This window comes from Mobula birostris, chromosome 21 (genome assembly GCF_030028105.1).
Source record: "Mobula birostris isolate sMobBir1 chromosome 21, sMobBir1.hap1, whole genome shotgun sequence".
Taxonomy (NCBI): domain Eukaryota; kingdom Metazoa; phylum Chordata; class Chondrichthyes; order Myliobatiformes; family Myliobatidae; genus Mobula; species Mobula birostris.
Genome location: NC_092390.1, coordinates 39839019 through 39859660, shown reverse-complemented (window position 1 = coordinate 39859660; position 20642 = coordinate 39839019). Strand labels below are relative to the sequence as shown.

At 40.5% G+C, this 20642-nt stretch overlaps 1 protein-coding gene across 1 annotated transcript in view; it reads right to left on the bottom strand.

The window, feature by feature from the left end:
• dntt (deoxynucleotidyltransferase, terminal) overlaps positions 1–20642 on the bottom strand; it is a 294866-nt gene that overhangs the window by 162441 nt on the left and 111783 nt on the right. The window contains exon 7 of the mRNA XM_072239756.1: positions 20348–20480. Coding sequence (XP_072095857.1) covers positions 20348–20480 — 133 coding nt within the window. The remainder of the gene's footprint in view (positions 1–20347; positions 20481–20642) is intronic.

Genomic DNA, 20642 nt, shown 5'->3' with positions numbered 1-20642 from the left:
TACCAGCCAGCCCATTCAGTTCCTGAGCTGTAGTTTGACTGAAAAGGAGCTGCCTTCCACCAGCTTGACTGCAATCGATTACTCACTGACTCCTTTTGTGTCAGTAGCCTTTATTCCTTCAGAGGTAGAATTCTTCACACCACCAGGGGGAAGCAGAGCCTTCGCTGGGACCAGAAACTTCAAACCAGTTTTGTTTAGAAGTCAGATTAGGCAACAATGGCATAGAGATCGAGGCATGAAGGCAACCAAAAAGTCACCCACAGAGTCAAAGCAACTGGAAAGGCAGGATAATGTACACACTGTCATTATACCAAAGCACATATCTTGAGATTTGACATTGAAGTTCACTTTAAAAATAGATAGAAAGACGGATACTTTATTGATCCCAAAAGAAATTACAGTGTCACAGTAGCATAATACGCGCAAAGGATAAATATTAGAAGAGAAGTAGAAATAATGAAAAATAAATTACCTCAAACAGTCTAACGGGAGGGGGGGGGTGCGGTCATCACTTCCCCGGCTATAGGTTGACTCATTACAGAGCCTAATGGCTGAGGGTAAGAATGACCTCATATAGTGCTGTTTGGAGCAAAACAGTGATCTCAGTCTATAACTAAAAGTACTCCCCTGTGGCATGCAGAAAGTGAGAAATGTTGTCCAGAATTGCCAGGATTTTCCGTGGGGTCCTTTGTTCTACCACAGCCTCCAGTTTGTCCAGTTTGAATCCTATAACACAGCCAGTCTTTCTAATCAGTTTATTGAGCCTGTTGGCATCACCACATAGAAGATTGTACTGGCGAGAACAGGCTGGTAGAACATGTGAAGGAGCGGCCTACGTACTCCAAAGCACCTCAGTCTCCTCAGGAAGTAGAGGTGACTCCGGCCCTTTTTGTACACAGCTTCTGTGTTGGTGCTCCACTCAAGTCTTTCATCAAGGTGCACCCCCAGTAACTTGTAGGTCCTCGCTACATCCACATTCTCACCATCAATAGAAACAAGTAGTAGTGCAGGCTTAGTCTTTCTAAAGTCCATTACCATCTCCTTTGGCTTACTTGTGCTCAGCTGCAGATGATTCAGCTTGCACCATTTGACCAAGTCCTCTACCAGGGCCCTCTATTCATCCTCCCATCTTCTCTTTATACACTCAACTTTTGCTGAGACATCAGAGAATTTCTCCAGATGACATGAATCAGTGATGTATCTAAAGTCTAAGGTATTCAGGGTAAAAAGGAACGCAGCCAGTACAGTCCCCTGTGGGACCCCAGTGCTGCTTATAGCCATGTCTGACACACAGCTCTGAAGCAGCACAAACTGTGGTCTGCCAGTCAGGTAATCCATTATCCAGGATACAAAGGAAGTGCCAAGCTGCATTGAACAGAGCCTTTTCCCCAGCAATGAGCTGTTTGGTAATGAAGGCACTTGAGAAATCAAAAAACATGATCCTCACAGTGCTGCCCTGCTTATCCCAATGAGAGTAGGCTTTGTTCTGCAGGTCGAGGACAGTATCATCGACTCCAATGTGCTCCTGGCAAACTGCAGGGGATCGAGGGCTGATCTGACCGGGGTAGGAGATGAGCCAGGACCAGCCTCTCTACACTGAATTGAAGGCAAGAACACCCTAGCTGGATCTTTGGCTACAGCTAAAATGTTTCAGTGGAATGGGCCAGTACTGTATCTTCATTTGTTCCACTTCTAGACTTTTAACATATGATAGTTCCAACACAGTCCAATTCTACTCACTGTCTTGCATTTGGAAGGTTGAAGGCATGACATCAGTGAAGATTGAAAGATTTGGAAATATCATTATTCTTTATTCTTGTAACATTTCTGGCCATTATTTCTCTATACAAATTAATGATTGTATCTTAATGTTTAATGTGGCAATATTGATTTGACAAGATCAAGGCTTAGCATAAAGTTCCATACCTTAACCTTGCTGGTCCCATTGATAACAGGTTCATCTCAACTTAGGACATCACCATAGTAGGTTATCCAGTGCATATGGTGATGTAGCAGAAAGGATCATTGGCTCAAATTGTTCTGGGTTTGAGACTTACGAAGTTAGGTAATGGTGAGGAAAATACTCCCAGATCAGTAATGGAGTTTTTAATCACTCAACTTTTCTGTAATAATGAAGCCACTTAATTCTATTGAATGACTCTTCTGGGTTCCTGAGAAATCATCACGATGTTGCTGATGAAGCTACCTCTATTATACATTTCATTAATTTAGGTACTTTAAGGCAGAAAATCATTTTCAAATTAAGAAAGTTATTCTGTTCCATGGCTTAATTAGGCTGGAAAGGCTCCTGAAGAACACTCTTGTACTCCAGGAGCAGCTGGTCTGTTCTGTGCAACCTTGCACCTTGCAGCAGACTTGGGTGTGGCTGGTTGGTATTGGTTTCAGAAGCAGAGCAAAATGAAGTGCAGAGTAGGAATCACCCAGTGACCAGCTGAATATCAATATAGGTGATGTAAGGGGGGGGGGGGGAGAACCTATTGTTTCCTCAATTATTATCTCCTTGCTGGAGATGGGTTATCTCAGGAGAATTGCCATCAGGTAATTCTATTCAGTGAGTACATCCCAAGGGGGTATCTGTTGTGTACATAATATTTCAGTAATATTTGAGAAATATTGTAAATATATTGTACTGTTAAGTATTCTTTGTTTGTTTACATAGTGCATTATGGGTTATATGTAAAAGTAAGTGAATGGCCTACGTCATCATGCCACCATGTCATATGTGCACACCTCACTGAAGAGAAAAAGAAGCGCACACATTCTTTTGATTATTTTCTAGAGTTACAAAACATAACAGTCACGACAAGTAAGTTTTAAAATAAACCTGTTGAAGCACAGCACATTTTTTCCTCTTTGCAAGGGGAGAAAGATTGTCAAGTTAAAAAAAGGCAGAAAATGGACGAAATTCACAAGTTCATAAACAGTGAGTACTAGGTGATAATAATAATAAATAAAATATAAATCTGAAATGGCTGGCTACATCGGAGAGAGAGACATGTTCGACTGCACAACAGGTAACTAGATCAAAGCAATTAAAAATGGATACAATGAGGTTCCTACTGATAATCTGCTGAAATAAAGATCATTTTTGAATAAGAAGTTGTTTGTGAGATATTCTTTGGTAAGACAGAATATGCAGGCTTATGAATAAGGTAATCTGTGTCTGTGACCTGAAGGCTAGCAACTTGCTGATCAGACTAAACTGGTCTGATGCAGGTTGGACATAGAAAGAGGTGTGAAAAGGGCAATCAAATGATGCAGCCTTGGAATGAAAAGGCGATATATGTTAGCTAGGTAGGCCAGAGCCAACAAAGTATTAAAAAATAGTTTGACCTGAATGAGGGGCTTTGGATACAAAGCAATGACAACTCTGGAGACTAACAATCGCAGAAGTCCCCCTTGCCAGGAGCAGAGAAAAAGTGGATTAATTGTTTGACCAATGGGAGTTCCCCTATTTCAGAATTATAAATTGGAGTGGTGGTCTTAATGAGTATTGGTACAAAGCAAACAATAGCATTCATGACTTAAATTATTGGTCTGGGGTCAATATATTTTATGCTGACATTTGTATATAGATGATAAAGTGCGAGCTTTGAACTATAAACACAAGATATTCTGTAGATGCTGGAAATCTTGAGCAACACATTCAAAATACAAAAGTTCCTCCTACATTTTGTGTGTGTTGCTCAAGCTTTGAATTAACTAAGATTGGTGTAGTGAATTGCCTAGCCTAGGTCAGTTTGCTATAGGTCAATATGTCTATGTTTTTAAAAATAATTTATACCCTAAAGCATTGAAATTCAATAGTGCTTTGTCATCCAATTTCTGGGCAATAAGCTGACCATATTCATATTATTGTTTGTGGGAAATTGCAGTGGAAAATTAGAAACATAGAAAACCTACAGCACAATACAGGCTCTTCGGCCCACAAAGTTGTGCCGAACACGTCCCTACCTTAGAAATTACTAGGCTTACCCATAGCCCTCTATTTTTCTAAGTTCCATGTACCTATCCAAAAGTCTCTCAAAAGACCCTATCGTATCCGCCTCCACCACCATTGCTGGCAGCCCATTCCACGCACTCACCACTCTCTGCATAAAAAACCTACCCCTGACATCTCCTCTATACCTACTCCCCAGCAACTTAAACCTCTGTCCTCTTGTGGCAACCATTTTAGCCCTGGGTAAAAGTCTCTGACTATCCACATGATCAATGCCTCTCATCATCTTATACACCTCTATCAGGTCACCTCTTATCCTCCGTCGCTCCAAGTTCACTCAACTTGTTTTCATAAGGCATGCTCCCCAATCCAATCCTTGAAAATCTCCTCTGCACCTTTCTATGGCTTCCACATTCTTCCTGTAGTGAGGCGACCAGAACTGAGCACAGTACTCCAAGTGGGGTCTGACTAGGGTCCTATATAACTGCAACATTACCTCTCGGCTCCTAGATTCAATTCCACGATTGATGAAGGTCAATACACTGTATGCCTTCTTAACCACAGAGTCAACCTGCGCAGCTTCTTTGAGTGTCCTTTGGACTCGGACCCCAAGATCCCTCTGATCCTCCACACTGCCAAGAGTCTTACCATTAATACTATATTCTGCCATCATAGTTGACCTACCAAAATGAACCACTTCACATTTATCTGGGTTGAACTCCATCTGCCACTTCTCAGCCCAGTTTTGCATCCTATCAATGTCCCGCTGTAACCTCTGACAGCCCTCCACACTATCCACAACACCTCCAACTTTTGTGTCATCAGAAAACTTACTAACCCATCCCTCCACTTCCTCATCCAGGTCATTTATAAAAATCACGAAGAGTAGGGGTCCCAGAACAGATCCCTGAGGCACACCACTGGTCACGGACCTCCATGCAGAATATGACCCATCTACAACCACTCTTTGCCTTCCGTGGGCAAGCCAATTCTGGATCCACAAAGCAATGTTCCCTTGGATCCCATGCCTCCTTACTTTCTCAATAAGCCTTGCATGGGGTACCTTATCAAATGACTTGCTGCAATCCATATACACTATATCTACTGCTCTTCCTTCATCAATGTGTTTAGTCACATCCTCAAAAAACTCAGTCAGGCTCGTAAGGCACAACCTGCCCTTGACAAAGCCATGCTGACTATATTTAATCATATTATACCTCTCCAAATGTTCATAAATCCTGCCTCCCAGGATCTTCTCCATCAACTTACCAACCACTGAAGTAAGACTCACTGGTCTATAATTTCCTGGGCTATCTCTACTCCCTTTTTTGAATAAGGGAACAACATCCGCAACCCTACAATCCTCCGGAACCTCTCCTGTCCCCATTGATGACGCAAAGGTCATTGCTAGAGGCTCAGTAATCTCCTTCCTTGCCTCCCACAGTTGCCTGGGGTACATCTCATCCGGTCCCGGTGACTTATCCAACTTGATGCTTTTCAAAAGCTCCAGCACATTCTCTTTCTTAATATCTACATGCTCAAGCTTTTCAGTCTGCTGCAAGTCAGCACTACAATCACCAAGATCCTTTTCCATAGTGAATACTGAAGTAAAGTATTCATTAAGTGCCTCTGAGATTTCCTCCGGTTCCATACACACTTTCCCACTGTCACCACTTGATAGATCCTATTCTTTCACGTCTTGTCCTCTTGCTCTTCATTTCACGTCTTATCCTCTTGCTCTTCATTTCATATCTTATCCTCTTGCTCTAGTTAGTTGCCAGTTTCCAACATTACAACAATACTCCCTTGGGTCTTCATATGGTCATGAAGGCATTATATAATGCAAGGTTTACTTTCTCTAATATTCTTGTTGAAATTCTACAGCTAAGACTAACTCGGGTGAAATTCCTCTAGAAAGCCATCTCAGACCCTCAAGAAAGAAGGATGAATCCATTAGAAAATTTACTTAATGTTTCTTTTAAGAGGAGGGTGAGAATAGTGAGGAAGGACAATAGGATTGGCAGATAGCCTAGATCCCCAAAGTTGCTGGGAAGACAACATTGACAACAGTTCATGAGCTACCATCGGTCTAAATAAGATACATGGTCATTATCACGGGTCATAAATAATGCATGAATCAGCCTAATAAAGACAGAAGAGATTCTGAAGATACTGGAAATCTGGAGCAACATGCACAAAACACTGGAGGAACTCAACAAGTCAGGCAGCATCTGTGGAAAGAAATGAACAGTCAATATTGCGAGACAAGACTCTTAAGTAGTACTGAAAGAAAAAAAGGTAGAAGCCAGAATAAAATGGTTGGGGTATGGCACTAGCAGGAATTGGTAGATAATAGATGCATCCAGGTGAGGGGGAGAAGGAAGAAATGTGGGGGAGTGGGGAAAGGGATGAAGTGAGAACCTGGGATGTGATAGGTAGAAGAGGCGATGGCTAAAGAAGAAGGAATCTGATAGGAAAGGACAGTAGACCAGATCTCTCCAGACCAGATGAATGGCCTTGGCCTACAACAACTGTTCATTTCCTTCCATAGATGTTGTCTGACCTGTTGAGTTCCTCCTGTATTATGACTATGCTGTTTAAATCAGTCGGCATCCTCAGCAAAGAAGAGGGGTGACATGGATAGTGAATTTCCAGAACTTCTCAACCTTAACATGCACTTTATTCTTAAGAACATCCTGATTGGTAATTAAATTCACCACAGAAACCAATCAACTTCTCTTCTAGGAAGTGTATCATCAAAACTGGGAAACAACATTGCTGAATGTGGAAATTATTGGTAAATTTTATATTTTAAGGAACTCAAACATTTCTATTTTTACATTATATGTTTTCAGTTGCAATTTTTTTGTACTTTTCCAGTATTTTTCTCTAATTCACCTGACTTCACTACAGTTCATCATTACTTTTCCTCTGTCCCTGAATCCTTAATTCACAACTGTTACAGAAGCAGTTTGCAGGATTTTTTCTGTCTCAGAGTTCCCATAGCCCTAACTGGATTCATGGTAGCACCATCAGTACGTACTTCCAAGTCATGAGACAAGTTACATGTGAGTTGATGTTTACAACACAAGGTTCCCTGCTACAGCAAGATTTCATCCATTGTTTGACTATCATGACCGTCATTGAGCAAACTCCCAACATTCACCAGCACACAGCTCTTCTCTATTGACAGCACATTTATATTTAGAAACCATCTCGCTACTCTCTTCTTGCAGATGTAGCACCCTGGCTCACATTTTTACTGCTTTGCTGTAGGTATTTCATTTTAGCGGTTCTGTAAGGGTAGTCTGTTATGCTTTCAGCCTGTTTGGGTTATCAGTGAAGATAAGGGATGCTGAGGAATGTGTGTCATCCAATTAGGAAGGTTAGTCTTGGGGTTTTTTTGTTCGGCAGAGATGAAGAGAGAAGACGTTAGAGAGAACCAGTCGTACAATTTGACCTGGTGGAGGACCATGATTCGATGGATTCAGGAGCCAAGATCGACTGAGGATCAGTGAACATGAACTTTGGGAGGAGTTATAATGGGCCCTTTTTCTTTTTTTCTTTCTTTTCTTTACAAGCCCTTTAGTTAAGTTAAGATTCATAAATATAATTCCTTTAATCATATGCAATATGGTGTCTGTTGTTTCTTGGCACTGAGTTGTAACAGGGTAGCAAATTACACAGCATCCACACAAACCAAGGTTTGGGCTGGGAGAGCCATCGCAATCTCATGGGTTTGGTGGGGCCGGAGTGCGTATTCCTTTGACCTATGCAGCCAAGGAAACCAGCAGCGTTTAACAGACACACCATCACTTTGCTGTGAGTCAATTGGCATATCCTACCTTTGCTCTGAAGCATTACATGCAAACAATCTGTATCAAACAATCACAGAAAATATAAAGTATACTCCGCCTATCAGGCAGAGATAAAAAAAAATTAAAGTTCAGGATACTGACTTCTAATTGTAGCATGCTTTCCAATTGTTCCCTGACAACTGTGTCACAACTCAGCGCTGAAAATTGGGGCTTAATCTTATTTTCCCATTTATTCTTGGTGTTTTGCTGATGGCAATAGATTGCAACCAGTGTTGTTTGACTGGACTCCTAGAGACATGAGGCAGAAGTTTTCTGACAGGTGATTGTGTCAATTTCACCCTGACTAGAAGGAAACTAACTTACTTCCCTTAAAATGAAATGGAAACCTGGTCAACAAGCATAAATTTGGGAAACAGGCAACAGAATTTCAGCCTGAAAGGGCAATTCCATTCCTCCCACAGATACTGCTCAACCTTTGTTGAGTTCTTCCAGCAGACTGTTTGCTGCTCCACATTCCAGCATCTGTAGTCTCTTATTTCCACCCCCCCACCCCAAATCAATACACTTAATACACTTGTTCTGAGTTTCTTTATGCATCCTTGACCAGTGACTGAAGAAATATTTGAAAGGGAAGATAGAGAATATTATGCAGTTTCATGTGTTTTTGCATTGGAGTGCTACTTAATCAGCCCTAGCTGGCATGGATTATCTCTTTGATTAGGTTAGGGCTCGGTGGCCTAAAAATAAGACTGAGAATGTTTTTCTCCACAGCTGTTCTGTCTAAAACCAGAAAGAATAACTTTAAAATGAGGAGCCGGAGATTTTGAGGGAATCGGAAGGATTTTTTTTTACATCCAGAGGGTGCTTGCAATCAGGGATGCGCTACCTTTGATGGGTAGTAAAGGCAGGTTGGTACTATTAAAACACTTAATAGCACCTGGATGAGCAATGAATTGGCAAGGCTAGCAGGCTATGAAGAAAGTGCTACCAAACTGGAACAGAATTGATAAGCATACAAAGATATGTTAAGCTGGAGGGTCTGTAAGACTCTACGACTGACCACCAGCCTTATATATTGAAGACACCCACATTGCTTTAGATATCCTGACGAAGGGTCTCGGCCTGAAACGTCGACTGCACCTCTTCCTACAGATGCTGCCTGGCCTGCTGCGTTCACCAGCAACTTTGATGTGTGTTGCTTGAATTTCCAGCATCTGCAGAATTGCTGTTGTTTGCTTTAGATATAATTGCTTATCACAATTTCAGTTGTTTTCCCCAGTGTTGGCTTACCAATAAGGAGCATCTATTGGAAATCGTTTAACATTTATAAACAACTAATTAGAGCCAGTTTAGAAAATTCCATGTGGGGTCACACTATGAGCAGCTGCAACCGTGTGGTATGAGAGGAAAAAAAAACAGAAAAAAATAAACCTCCGAAATAGACTGGAGGTAGGGTTCCAAGTTAGTCCTTGCTTTGCAGAAATATATTATGTATCACCTTTATCATTTCCAAGCCTGTAAAATTATTAAGTTACTTCCTTGTTTAAGACATTCTTTTCTCCAACAGTTCCAAAGTACAGTTTCAGTAAATATTTTATCAACAACTTCCCTTCAACATATTAAAAATTCTTTCAACATAATATGTTCTTCAAAAAGGCACTTGCATCTTAATAGAATCTTTTCATATCAATTTTTTATTCCAATCTGCGGAAGTTCATTTTGATTTACTAAAGGTCAAATGGTTTCATTTCTGGTCAGTGAGTCATTTAATTTTCATAAACCCAACTAATTTCCAATTGAATAGGTGAATTTGCTCTCAGTATTAATTAAAATGCAAGGATCTATCAACATTTAAATAGTTTGCATAATTGCCCTGCATTTACTTTCCAAATTCCTACAGTAAGCATTTAGCTTGCCTACTAGTTTCATCATTTGTTAAGCTAAACATTTCTTCTTCTTTTGTAGTATGGAACAACACTATCAAGATTTTCATATTCCATTAACAATATTTAAGCATCCATTCTTAAGGCTTTTTTCCCTCCCCTTATTAACTAGAAATCTTCTTTCAGCTCAGAGCCTAGCAGGATTATACACTGTCAAACCTCTGTATGATGGCTCTCAAACTGGACTGACCTTCTCTCTGCTCTTATGGACCAATAGCCTGGTTTTGGGTTTTAACCACTTTCCTTGCAGTAACATTAAGATCACAACTGCTGCATATGAGAGATTTGTGACTTCAAACTTAAATTCCACTGACTTTCCTACTATAACATCACACTGCCATGAGGTATTTTAAGACCTCGTTAAGTGCTTTCACAATATGCAATTCAGGAATTTTTCCCCTGCAGCAGGCACATTTTTATAGAAAAAGTGGAAATGTAGTTTACACCCCTGCTTACATATGTGTCAGCAAAGAATAACATATTCCCCATTGTCTCCTACACAGAAACAGAAAGTTACCAATTTCTCGGAGATTTTATTTGATGCCAATGTCCGTGATGCTATGCTGTGTGATGTGGCTCATGCCTTTTTTGTATACTCTGATAACAAGTTACCTTCTTTAATTCAATTTTTGCTGTCATACATCTCTTGAATAAAAGTTGACTTTTTTTTAAATGGAAGAACAGAAAACTCTGACTTAGTTTAAGATTGATATCCTTATACATTAAATGTCAGCAGATGAACAATTTTAACATATGATATTTTATCTTGGATTCCGTTGGTCAATCTTGCCACAAAATATCTGGGTTACCTTTAATGGTGCCAAAAGTTTCCCTCTGTAATTATTCACTTTTGGTAGATGGGTGAAATTCATTTTAGTATCCTGTAAAAATTTGCTGATTAAAGCATTTCTAACATCCAGTGACCTAGTAAAGCCTACGTAAAATCTACCCAAACTGCTCGGAGATTTGTGGGCATAAATGTGCCGGACAATAGCTAAGGTATTTGGAATGCAGGCTTGCCAGCATTTTCAAGATTTCATCTTTGTATACTAACATACCATTTTCCTGTTGTACATCCTTGTATTCAAAATTTAGTAAAAATATTTTTAATATATCAAACACAAAATGCTGGACAGGTCAGGCAGCATTTGTGGAGAAGGATAAACAATCAACATTTCAGGTAAAGACCCTTCATCGGACTGGAAAGGAATGGGGAAGAGGCCAGAATAAGAAGGTGGGGCGATAGGAAGAAATACAAGCTGGCAGATGATAGGTGAAGCCAGGAGAGGGAGAAAGTGGGTGGATGGGGGGAGGGGAAGTTGGGTAAATGGGGGGAAGGTGGATGGATGGGGAGGGGGAAGGTGGGTGGATGGGGAGGGGGAAGGTGGGTGGATGAGGGGGAAGGTGGGTGGATGGAGAGGGGGAAGGTGGGTGGATGGAGAGGAGGAAGGTGGGTGGATGGAGGGGGGAAGGTGGGTGGATGGGGAGGGGGAAGGTAGGTAGATGGAGAGGAGGAAGGTGGGTGGATGGAGGGGGGAAGGTGGGTGGATGGGGAGGGGGAAGGTAGGTGGGTGGGTGGATGGGGGTGGGGAAGGTGGGTGGATGGGGAGGGGGAAGGTGGGTGGATGGGGAGGGGGAAGGTGGGTGGATGGGGGAGGGGGAAGTAGGTGGATGGGGAGGGGGAAGGTGAGTGGATGGGGAGGGGAAAAGTAGGAGGATGGGGGAGGGGAAAGTGGGTGGATGGGAGGAGGGGGAAGGTGGGTGGATGGGGAGGGGAAGGTGGGTGGATGGGGAGGGGGAAAGTGAGAAGCTGAGAGGTCAGAGGTTAAAGGGCTGAAGGAGAAGGAATATTTTGTGACTATTACTGTAAGCTTCAATTCAAACATAAATTATTACTGATCATAGAAATATGAAAAGAAATCAGAAACTTGGGGGGGTTGGAAATACTCAGCAGCACAGCTTCTAGTTCTAATGAAATGTGATGAACCTGAAACATTGCTTCCTTCTCTTCAGATACTGCCTATTATGCTAAATCTTTTCCAAAACTTTATATTTTTGATTAAAGAACTTTGTTGACACTTTGTTCAAAAGAAGAATGTAAATTGCTCATTTTTGAAGCTTCTCTCTCCTTAAGGATGCACATTGTGATAGTTCATCTACTTTCACAAATGTAGAAACAGTTGTGATCATTTGTCAGTTATGACTGAAGCCAAGCAATTTCAGAAAAACCTAATTGGCAAAACAACCTCATGACAATCTCTTGTTCAGATATGATGGATTTTCGATCACCCACTGAAAGGATCCCTTTGCATTCTAATGGAAAGTAGTTAACCACACTTGACAATCCAAGAAGTAATTATTGTTTCCATGATGACCTATAGAGACATTTTATCCAACAGTCTTGAAACTAAAATTGCTTTGGAATAACAATGAATTAATACACTCCTTTTATTCCAAGTTCATTACTGTTGGTAACACAATACTTGGAAAATTATTTTTCAATTTCCATACATCTGGGGTACTTAACATGAATAATACAGGGGTGTAGAATTGTAATGTTTAATGTCTATTAAGAATATCATTCAGCTAACTGACTCATTTGACAATAAAAAGGAGCCAGGCAGGTAGATCAGTATCTCCAGTATTTGTTATCTACTGAAAAATAAAATCACGTGTATACCAGAAAAAAGGAACAACAGTTACTTCTCATTTTACTGCTGGGTTTAATTATGCTAATTAATGAGATTTCTTTCTAATGATTAGGAAAAATCATCATCCATATGTTCCTCTTCAAGTTACTTGGATTCTGACAAAATGAACTGCTTGAAATCTTGTCTTTCCTTCACAAATTGCTGAATATTTTTCAGGCATTTTGATCAGCATTCTGACCTGCCTGGGAGCAGACACTGAAAAATTTCCACCAGCACAACCAAATGTTCCCAAGTCACTTTATTTTTATTTATTTTACTATCGCAAGGAAGGCAGGTCTACATCTTTACTTTCTTAGGAGGTTAGGGAGGTTTGAATTGACACCAGAGACTCTAACAAGCTTCTATAGGTGTACTTTTGAAACTATTCTGACTGGTTGTATCATCAAACGTGCAGGAAAGTAAGAAGCTACAGTGGATCATGGACTCAGCCACAATACATCAGGGCATATCCCTACCCACCATTGCTAGTATCTACAACAGGCATTGCCTTAAGAAGGCAACATCCGTTATCAAAGATGGCCCATGCCATCTTCTCACAGCTTCCATTGGACAGAAGGTGCAGAAGCCTGAAGTACCACACCACCAGATTCAAGAACAGCTACCTCCATTCAACCATACAGTCTGGCACAACCCTGATCACTACCTCAGTATAGCAGCACCGCAACAACTTTGCATTAAAATGGTCTTTGTTTTGTTTTGTTCTAATTATGTTCTTTCTTGTAAAAACTTAAGTTTAATTTGTTTTTCCTGTGAATTGCTGCTTATCAGACACATGAAAATAAAGGCATCCGTTAGTCTTGTGAGACCGTGGATCTGTGCCTGGAAAGTCTTCGCTCCCCAGGGCGCAGGCCTGGGCAAGGTTGTATGGAAGACCAGCAATTGCCCATGCTGCAAGTCTCCCCTCTCTACGACACCAATGTTGTCCAAGGGAAGGGCATTAGGACCCATACAGCTTGGCACCAGTGTCGTCGCAGAGCAATGTGTGATTAAATGCCTTGCTCAAGGACCCAGCACGTTGCCTCAGCTGGGGCTCGAACTCACGACCTTCAGGTCACTAGTCCAATGCCTTAACCACTTGGCCATGTGACACAAATATTAAATAAAGGAAGGCTAGATGGTGTCATTCATTGTATTAGAACATTCAAAACTACCTTGGAAGAAGTTATGTATTTTTGAAGCTTATTCACTGCTGCAATGCCAGCCTAGATCCTGTACCTGCCTCTCTTTGAACCACAACTTTCTTGAGTCCTGGTCTCTGTGGCTGCTGAGATTACAAGATTGTACTCTCGTGGCCCACCTAATCTTGGGATCTGCTACCTGGGGCACACCCCATGCCAGGACCTGGTCCCTGAAGCCAACTCAATGTTGGGTCAGGGTCTCTGAGCCCCAACTAATACTGGCACTGTGTTTCCACTAATGCTGGAAGTGTGTGACTATCAGTCCCCACCTAATGCCAGCGCCAGGTCCCCTGGGGCTAGCTTATATTGGGATTGGGTCCCTTGGCCCCACACAGTGCCATGCTTGAGTTAATGGAGCCGGCCAAATCTGGGACCTGTTCAATGTCTGTCTCCGTCCCCAGAATCCACTGACTGCCACGGCTCTGCCATTGCGTCACACAGGGTCAGAACAGAATCGGGTTTATGATCACTGACATTTGTCATGAAATTTATTATTCTGTGGCAACAGTACAGTGCAAAACATATGAAAGTTACGCAAAGTTACAATAATAAATAAATATATAGTGCAAAAGAGATATTGTTCATGGACCCTTCATAAATCTGATGGCAGAGGAGAGAAACTGTTCCAAGACAATCACCGCATATCACAGGAGTACAGTACAGAACTGTCACTAAATTACATGGGGTACAGAATAGATCAGTAGAGGTCTGTAACTATGTAACGTTGGGATGCTGTGTAGGTGTCCACAGGTCTATTAATGTATGATATTGAGGTATGGTACTTTTGGGAATGTCTACTATTGTTGAGCACCAGTGTACAATAATACTAAGCATATGTTTATTGCTGATACTAACTGACAACATTCGCCGTAACAAGACCTATCAAGTCCTACTCACAGAAGCCACACCTATCGTCTGCTCCTGATTACGGGAGTACAATGGAGCAGCCTGATTAATAATTGATAACGTGGTGCCATTACAGCACCAACCCCCAAATCAAATTTCCATGCCAGATTTGCTATAAACTGCCTGTGAAACTCACCCCTAGTCAGGAGCACCTCATCTGAATGGAATTAAATCTGGAGAGTAATACAATTATTTTGCATGTATGCACAGCCAGTTATGATGGATTTCTTGGTATCTGAGTCTTCCTTTGCAGCATCAATATAATAAAGCCAGGAAACTGCTGTGTGTAACATGTTTTCTATATAGTTCTGAAATATGAGTCAAGCTACCCATAATATCAGTTAAATGGCATAAGAAATATCTGCTGACAGCTTCCTGGACAGTTTGAACTTCTGTCTGAAGCATCAGTCATGACTTAAAGAATGTTTCCTTGTCTCTGATTATGGGAACTTCTATGACGGTTGACACATTCAAATCATTTTGCGTGCGTGTGTGCACGTCCGTGTGTTTTCATACGAGAGATGCATCAGCAGAACTACACTTTCCAATCCTCTCTTCTAGAACTACACCCTCCAGAGGTTCAATCACTTCAGGACCACATTAACAAACAAAAAAATGGTAACTCTCTGAACAAATAATTACTTCTCAATTTTCTTTCCTTCTAGAGTAAACCATAAAAAAAATAGAATGGAATGGTATTTACTATGCATTGCACTAATGCTTGTATCTGGGCAAGAGGTGAATGTGTATGATGTGAACTGATACTAATTGCACACAATACAAAATGAATAAGTCAATTATTGGTCCAGACATGCAAGTGAGCAGATCATGACCTGATCATTCACACAGGCTGTGAATGCAAAACAGTCTCCATTTACTATACACAACATTGTGACCTCATTAAACTTCCGCGGCGCTCTTTGAACTGCTAAAATTTGTAGTGGTTGCCTAGGCAACACATCTCTATAATTTCTGAACCAGCTTCCAACGGGTCTTGCTGTTCTCAGATCCAGTAGTAAGCCGGGTGCCACAGGAAACTCTGCTGTTGATTCCTGCTCTCCGAAGCTGCTGTTGCTTCACACAGTCTGTTCTTCCTGCAAGTTTCAAGAATTCCCATACGAGTTCTCTCCTTTGTTCGGTTCCAGCAGTTTCGGTACTTAATTTCCCTCTTGAATTACAAGCATTTCTCGCTTAAACCTTGAAGCGTGACAGCACACTTACTCTTTCCACTGGCTGCCCATGGACTAGGGATTGCATGTTACAAAATACTGAGGAGGAAGCACTGTTGAGTATATACAGTGGCATACAAAAGTTTGGGCACCCCTGGTCAAAATTTCTGTTACTGTGAATAGCTAAGTGAGTAAACATAGACCAGATTTCCAAAAGGCATAAAGTTAAAGATGACACATTTCTTTAATATTTTAAGTGAGATTACTTTTTTATTTCCATCTTTTACAGTTTCAAAATAACAAAAAAGGAAAAGGGCCCAAAGCAAAAGTTTGGGCACCCTGCATGGTCAGTACTTAGTAACACCCCCTTTGGCAAGTATCACAGCTTGTAAACGCTTTCAATTCTTGTTTGGGGGATTTTCGCCCATTCTTCCTTGCAAAAGGCTTCTAGTTCTGTGAGATTCTTGGGCTGTCTTGCATGCACTGCTCTTTTGAGGTTTATCCACAGATTTTCAATGATGTTTACGTCGATGATGCTTGCGCCTCTTGAGGTAGTCCATTGTGGATTTCAAGGTGTGTTTAGGATCATTATTCTGTTGTAGAAGCCATCCTATTTTCATCTTCAGCTTTTTTACAGAAGGTGTGATGTTTGTTTCCAGAATTTGCTAGTATTTAATTGAATTCATTCTTCCCTCTACCAGTGAAATATTCCCCGTGCCACTGGCTGCAACACAGGCCCAAAGCATGATCGATCCACCCCTGTGCTTAACAGTTGGAGAGGTGTTCTTTTCATGAAATTCTGCACCCTTTTTTCTCTAAACATACTTTTGCTCATTGCGGCCAAAAAGTTCTATTTTAACTTCATCAGTCCATAGGACTTGTTTCCAAAATGCATCAGGCTTCTTTAGATATTCCTTTGCAAACCTCTGACGCTGAATTTTGAGGTGAGGATGCAGGAAAGGTTTTCTTCTGATGACTCTTCCATGAAGGTCATATTTGTGCAGGTATCGCTGCACAGTAGAACAGTGCACCACCACTCCAGAGTCTGCTAAATCTTCCTGAAGGTCTTTTGCAGTCAAACGGGGGCTTTGATTTGCCTTTCTAGCAATCCTACAAGCAGTTCTCTTGGAAAGTTTTCTTGGTCTTCCAGATCTCCACTTGTCCTCCACCATTCCTGTTAACTGCCATTTCTTAATTACATTATGAACTGAGGAAATGGCAACCTGAAAACGCTTTTCTATCTTCTTATAGCCTTCTCCTGCTTTGTGAGCATTAATTATTTTAATTTTCGGAGTGCTGGGCAGCTGCTTAGAGGAGCCCATGGCTGCTGATTATTGGGACAAGGTTTGAGGAGTCAGGGTATTTAAAAAGCTTTGAAATTTGCATCACCTGGCCTTTCCTAACAATGACTGTGAACAAGGCATAGCCCTAACAAGTTAATTAAGGTCTGAGACCTTGGTAAAAGTTATCTGAGAGCTCAAATCTCTTGGGGTGCCCAAACTTTTGCATTGTAATCCTTTCCTTTTTTTCACTCTAAGATCATACAAAACAAAAATAATACACTAATCTTGCTTAAAATGTTGAAAAGAATGTTTCATCTTTAACTTTATGACTTTTGGAGATCAGTTCATCTTCTACTCACTTAACTATTCACAGTAACAGAAATTTTGACCAGGGGTGCCCAAACTTTTGCATGCCGCTGTATGCATGTGTGCTTCGATGCATTAGAGAAAAAAAAGGGGGATAGATCAAGGGAATTACATTTCTTAGCCTCTTCTTTCTGAGTTACTCACTATTGCTTCAAGGGGAGCTCAGGCTAAATGCATCAGGTTGAGTGCCAGGTACATCCTGGCTTCACAAGTATCTCTGCTGCTGCACCTTCCGAGTCAGTGTCTCCACCCTGATCTGGCCTTGATTTTAGGTCTTTGGATAGCAGGAAGCACAATAATGAGAATCCTGTAAGGATATTCCCTAAGGTGCTCCTGATGAGCTCAGACATTGAAGGAACTGCTCCAAAATGCCGCTGGCATGAACAATAATGATCCTGCTAATTCCATTGTCCTTTTTATACCTGCTGTCTTTTTCTGCCTGCAGCTTCTACTGGGCCTCATTATCCAGCATTGCCCACTTTATATGGATCCTACTATTGGAGATCTCTGCATTAAATTGTCAACAGCAAAACTGCCCACATACATTTTGAAAGCAGAATCAACAACCTCTTATTGTCAAAGGGAACTATTCTCATGAATTTTTTAAGGATATTTTCATTCAGTCTGGGGAGACTTCTCTTGCCATATGCTCAGCTCCTAAAGCAGCTGGAACTGAAAACTTTGCAGAAGCAGAACGATAAATTGCCATGGATCGGTGAAATTGCACAACTTTTTTAAACCCGTTCAGAAAATAGCTACTTCACCATCAGTTGTATGTCTTAAAGAATCTGTGATGGGAATGGTGATGTAAATATACATCCGCAAATCTGCTCTCCAAGTGCACCATGCAAACCTGTATCTCATTTTATCTTACCAAAATAGTGATGGCAGTAAAGTAACAGAACTATAATTCCTAAAATACTGACTGAACTAAAAACAAACTATTGTTCCTTAATTGTTTTTACTAGGTAAGATTGGATTCTTTCTGGAATGCACTTCCGTAATTCCTTCACGTTTAAGTCCTTTTAGTTTGAGCTTTGGAGAGAAAAGATTTGGGGTAGGGAGGGAGGAGGAGGGAAGTCTGTAAGCCATGAGAAGGAAGATGAATTTGGAATTTAAAGCAATACCATATATTCCACCAGCTTTACTGTTTTTTGTAATATTAATAATGTCAAATGTCTTGTGATTGTTCTGATGAATAGTTAGGTGGTGCTGATTTACTCACTTCCCAAAAGGAGGAAGCTATTTAACTTGATGCTGCTTGTTCACAACTGCTTTCACTAAAGTGCTGTTCTGGGCAGAACGAGCAATGAATCCAGCTATTATTTTATCTGTTTCAATTTACTTACTACGACGTGAATGAAGCTGTACTGCCCACTGGGTCCATGCTTACTTCCAGCAGAAAAATTAAATCAGCTCCATTCCTCCTCACTACTGTATTTCCCTCTAGCCCTGCAATGTATTCTGTCTCACACCTCCAACAACTCTCCTTTGTTACTGACCTGCACTAAGAGGTAATCTATAATAGCAAATTAACCTACCAGTACATCTTTGGGATGTGGGGGGAAACTGGAGCATCTAGGATAAGCCAAACACAATCACGGGGAGAATAGGAAAGTTCAATGCAGTCATGATCAAACATAGCTCTCTGAAGCTATGAAACAGGAATACCAACTGCTCTGCCCCCCTTTCATTGTTTGATGTAAATTAAGGTGAAATGGTGTATTATCGATGATTAATAGTGAAATATTCAATAAACCATACTAATAACAATGTTGGTCAGTATGTGCGATATCACTGTTGGATGTTGGGCAAATGGTAGTGTTGACATAAATCTGCTAAATAATTTATTGCATTATAAAGTAGAAATATGATCCAATATCCAAGTGTTGCATTATTTACGTTGAAGCAGTCTGCTTATATCTGCAATCTTGACAAACTTGGCACACTAAAAATATGTGAACCCCTAAAACATCCACATATGTTCAAAAGTAAAGAGAATAATTTAATGTTTGAAGCTTTATAAACTTAAATATTGATTTTAATCAGCAAGAGGTTTATGCTATTAAAATCTGAATATAGTTTCCAGTTACACAATATAAAGTGTAAAATTCTTTTACACTGTAAATTGTACAATAATAATTACATTTTAAACCAAGGTTGGAAATAATCTGGTTGTGTATATGACTAGTATTTTTTAAATGATATGAACTGGCATACTTGCCCATATATAAAGGACTGAAAGGCATCACACCTTACTTCAAAAGATCTTACATCCAAAGGAAGTGCAGGGAAAACTTTTGGATTTGACCCAAAATCACAGGTAATTAATGGATATTACCAGGGCTCAGGGAACTTCAGAGCAAACTCCAGGTCTCTAAAGGCGGAACAGTTCAGCACCTGGAACAGCCCGAGACTTGTGCGCCTGTTCCCCTATGCCTAGTTCAGCTGTGCTCATGAGCTGCATGCCCCAGAGCCAATGAGGTTACCAACTAACACTAAAGGTGAAAAGCAGCAATCTGGTGAAGTAAAAACCCAGCAAGGCACATAATAATACATTTCAAAAATATGAACGAATCAAAATTAATAAAATAGTTAAAACACATGTAACACACGTTGGTTCAATTTTGGTTGTATGTTAATATAAACTTAAATTAGAACTTCTTTCTGTCTCTAAGTTTTATTTGTTTTCCCATCATGGGATGGCTGTGTAAATATGCTGTACTGTATCTGCTTTGTGATATGCTATGCTGCTTTGTAAAATAAGAATAAATAATAATAAAAATTTGAATTATAAAAAAACACGAGAAGTGAGAAAACCTGTCAAAATTTCGAGCTAACACTGATATACCAGCAAGTACATGAGCAACACCAACCTTTCAAATTAGACAGACATTCAGCTTTGTGTTCCTTCTTTACTCAAATGACTGTCTACAACAGGAAATAGCATTTAGAACAGAACATGCTGAAATTATATTTTGGAGCAGGTTAGAATTTCTCTAATTTACTCACCTTCTAAATCCCCCTGTCAAAGTCACCTGGGCATCAGAAGTGCATTCACGAGTAATGTCTTGAATCATTTGGCCCACAGTTTCTGCCTCTGTCTTATTTACAGCCTGGTTGATATCTTCATAGTACAAGAACCCTAAGAAGTAAATAGCTTGGTTAAGCGCTTCGATACATTGCTGTATCTTGGCAGTTAAACCACGTTTAAGACAGAAAGCTGAAGATACCAATATTTTTGTTTTACATCCAAACTAGCTTATCATTCAAGAAAGAGACCTACTTGAAGTAAAAGGCAGAAAGA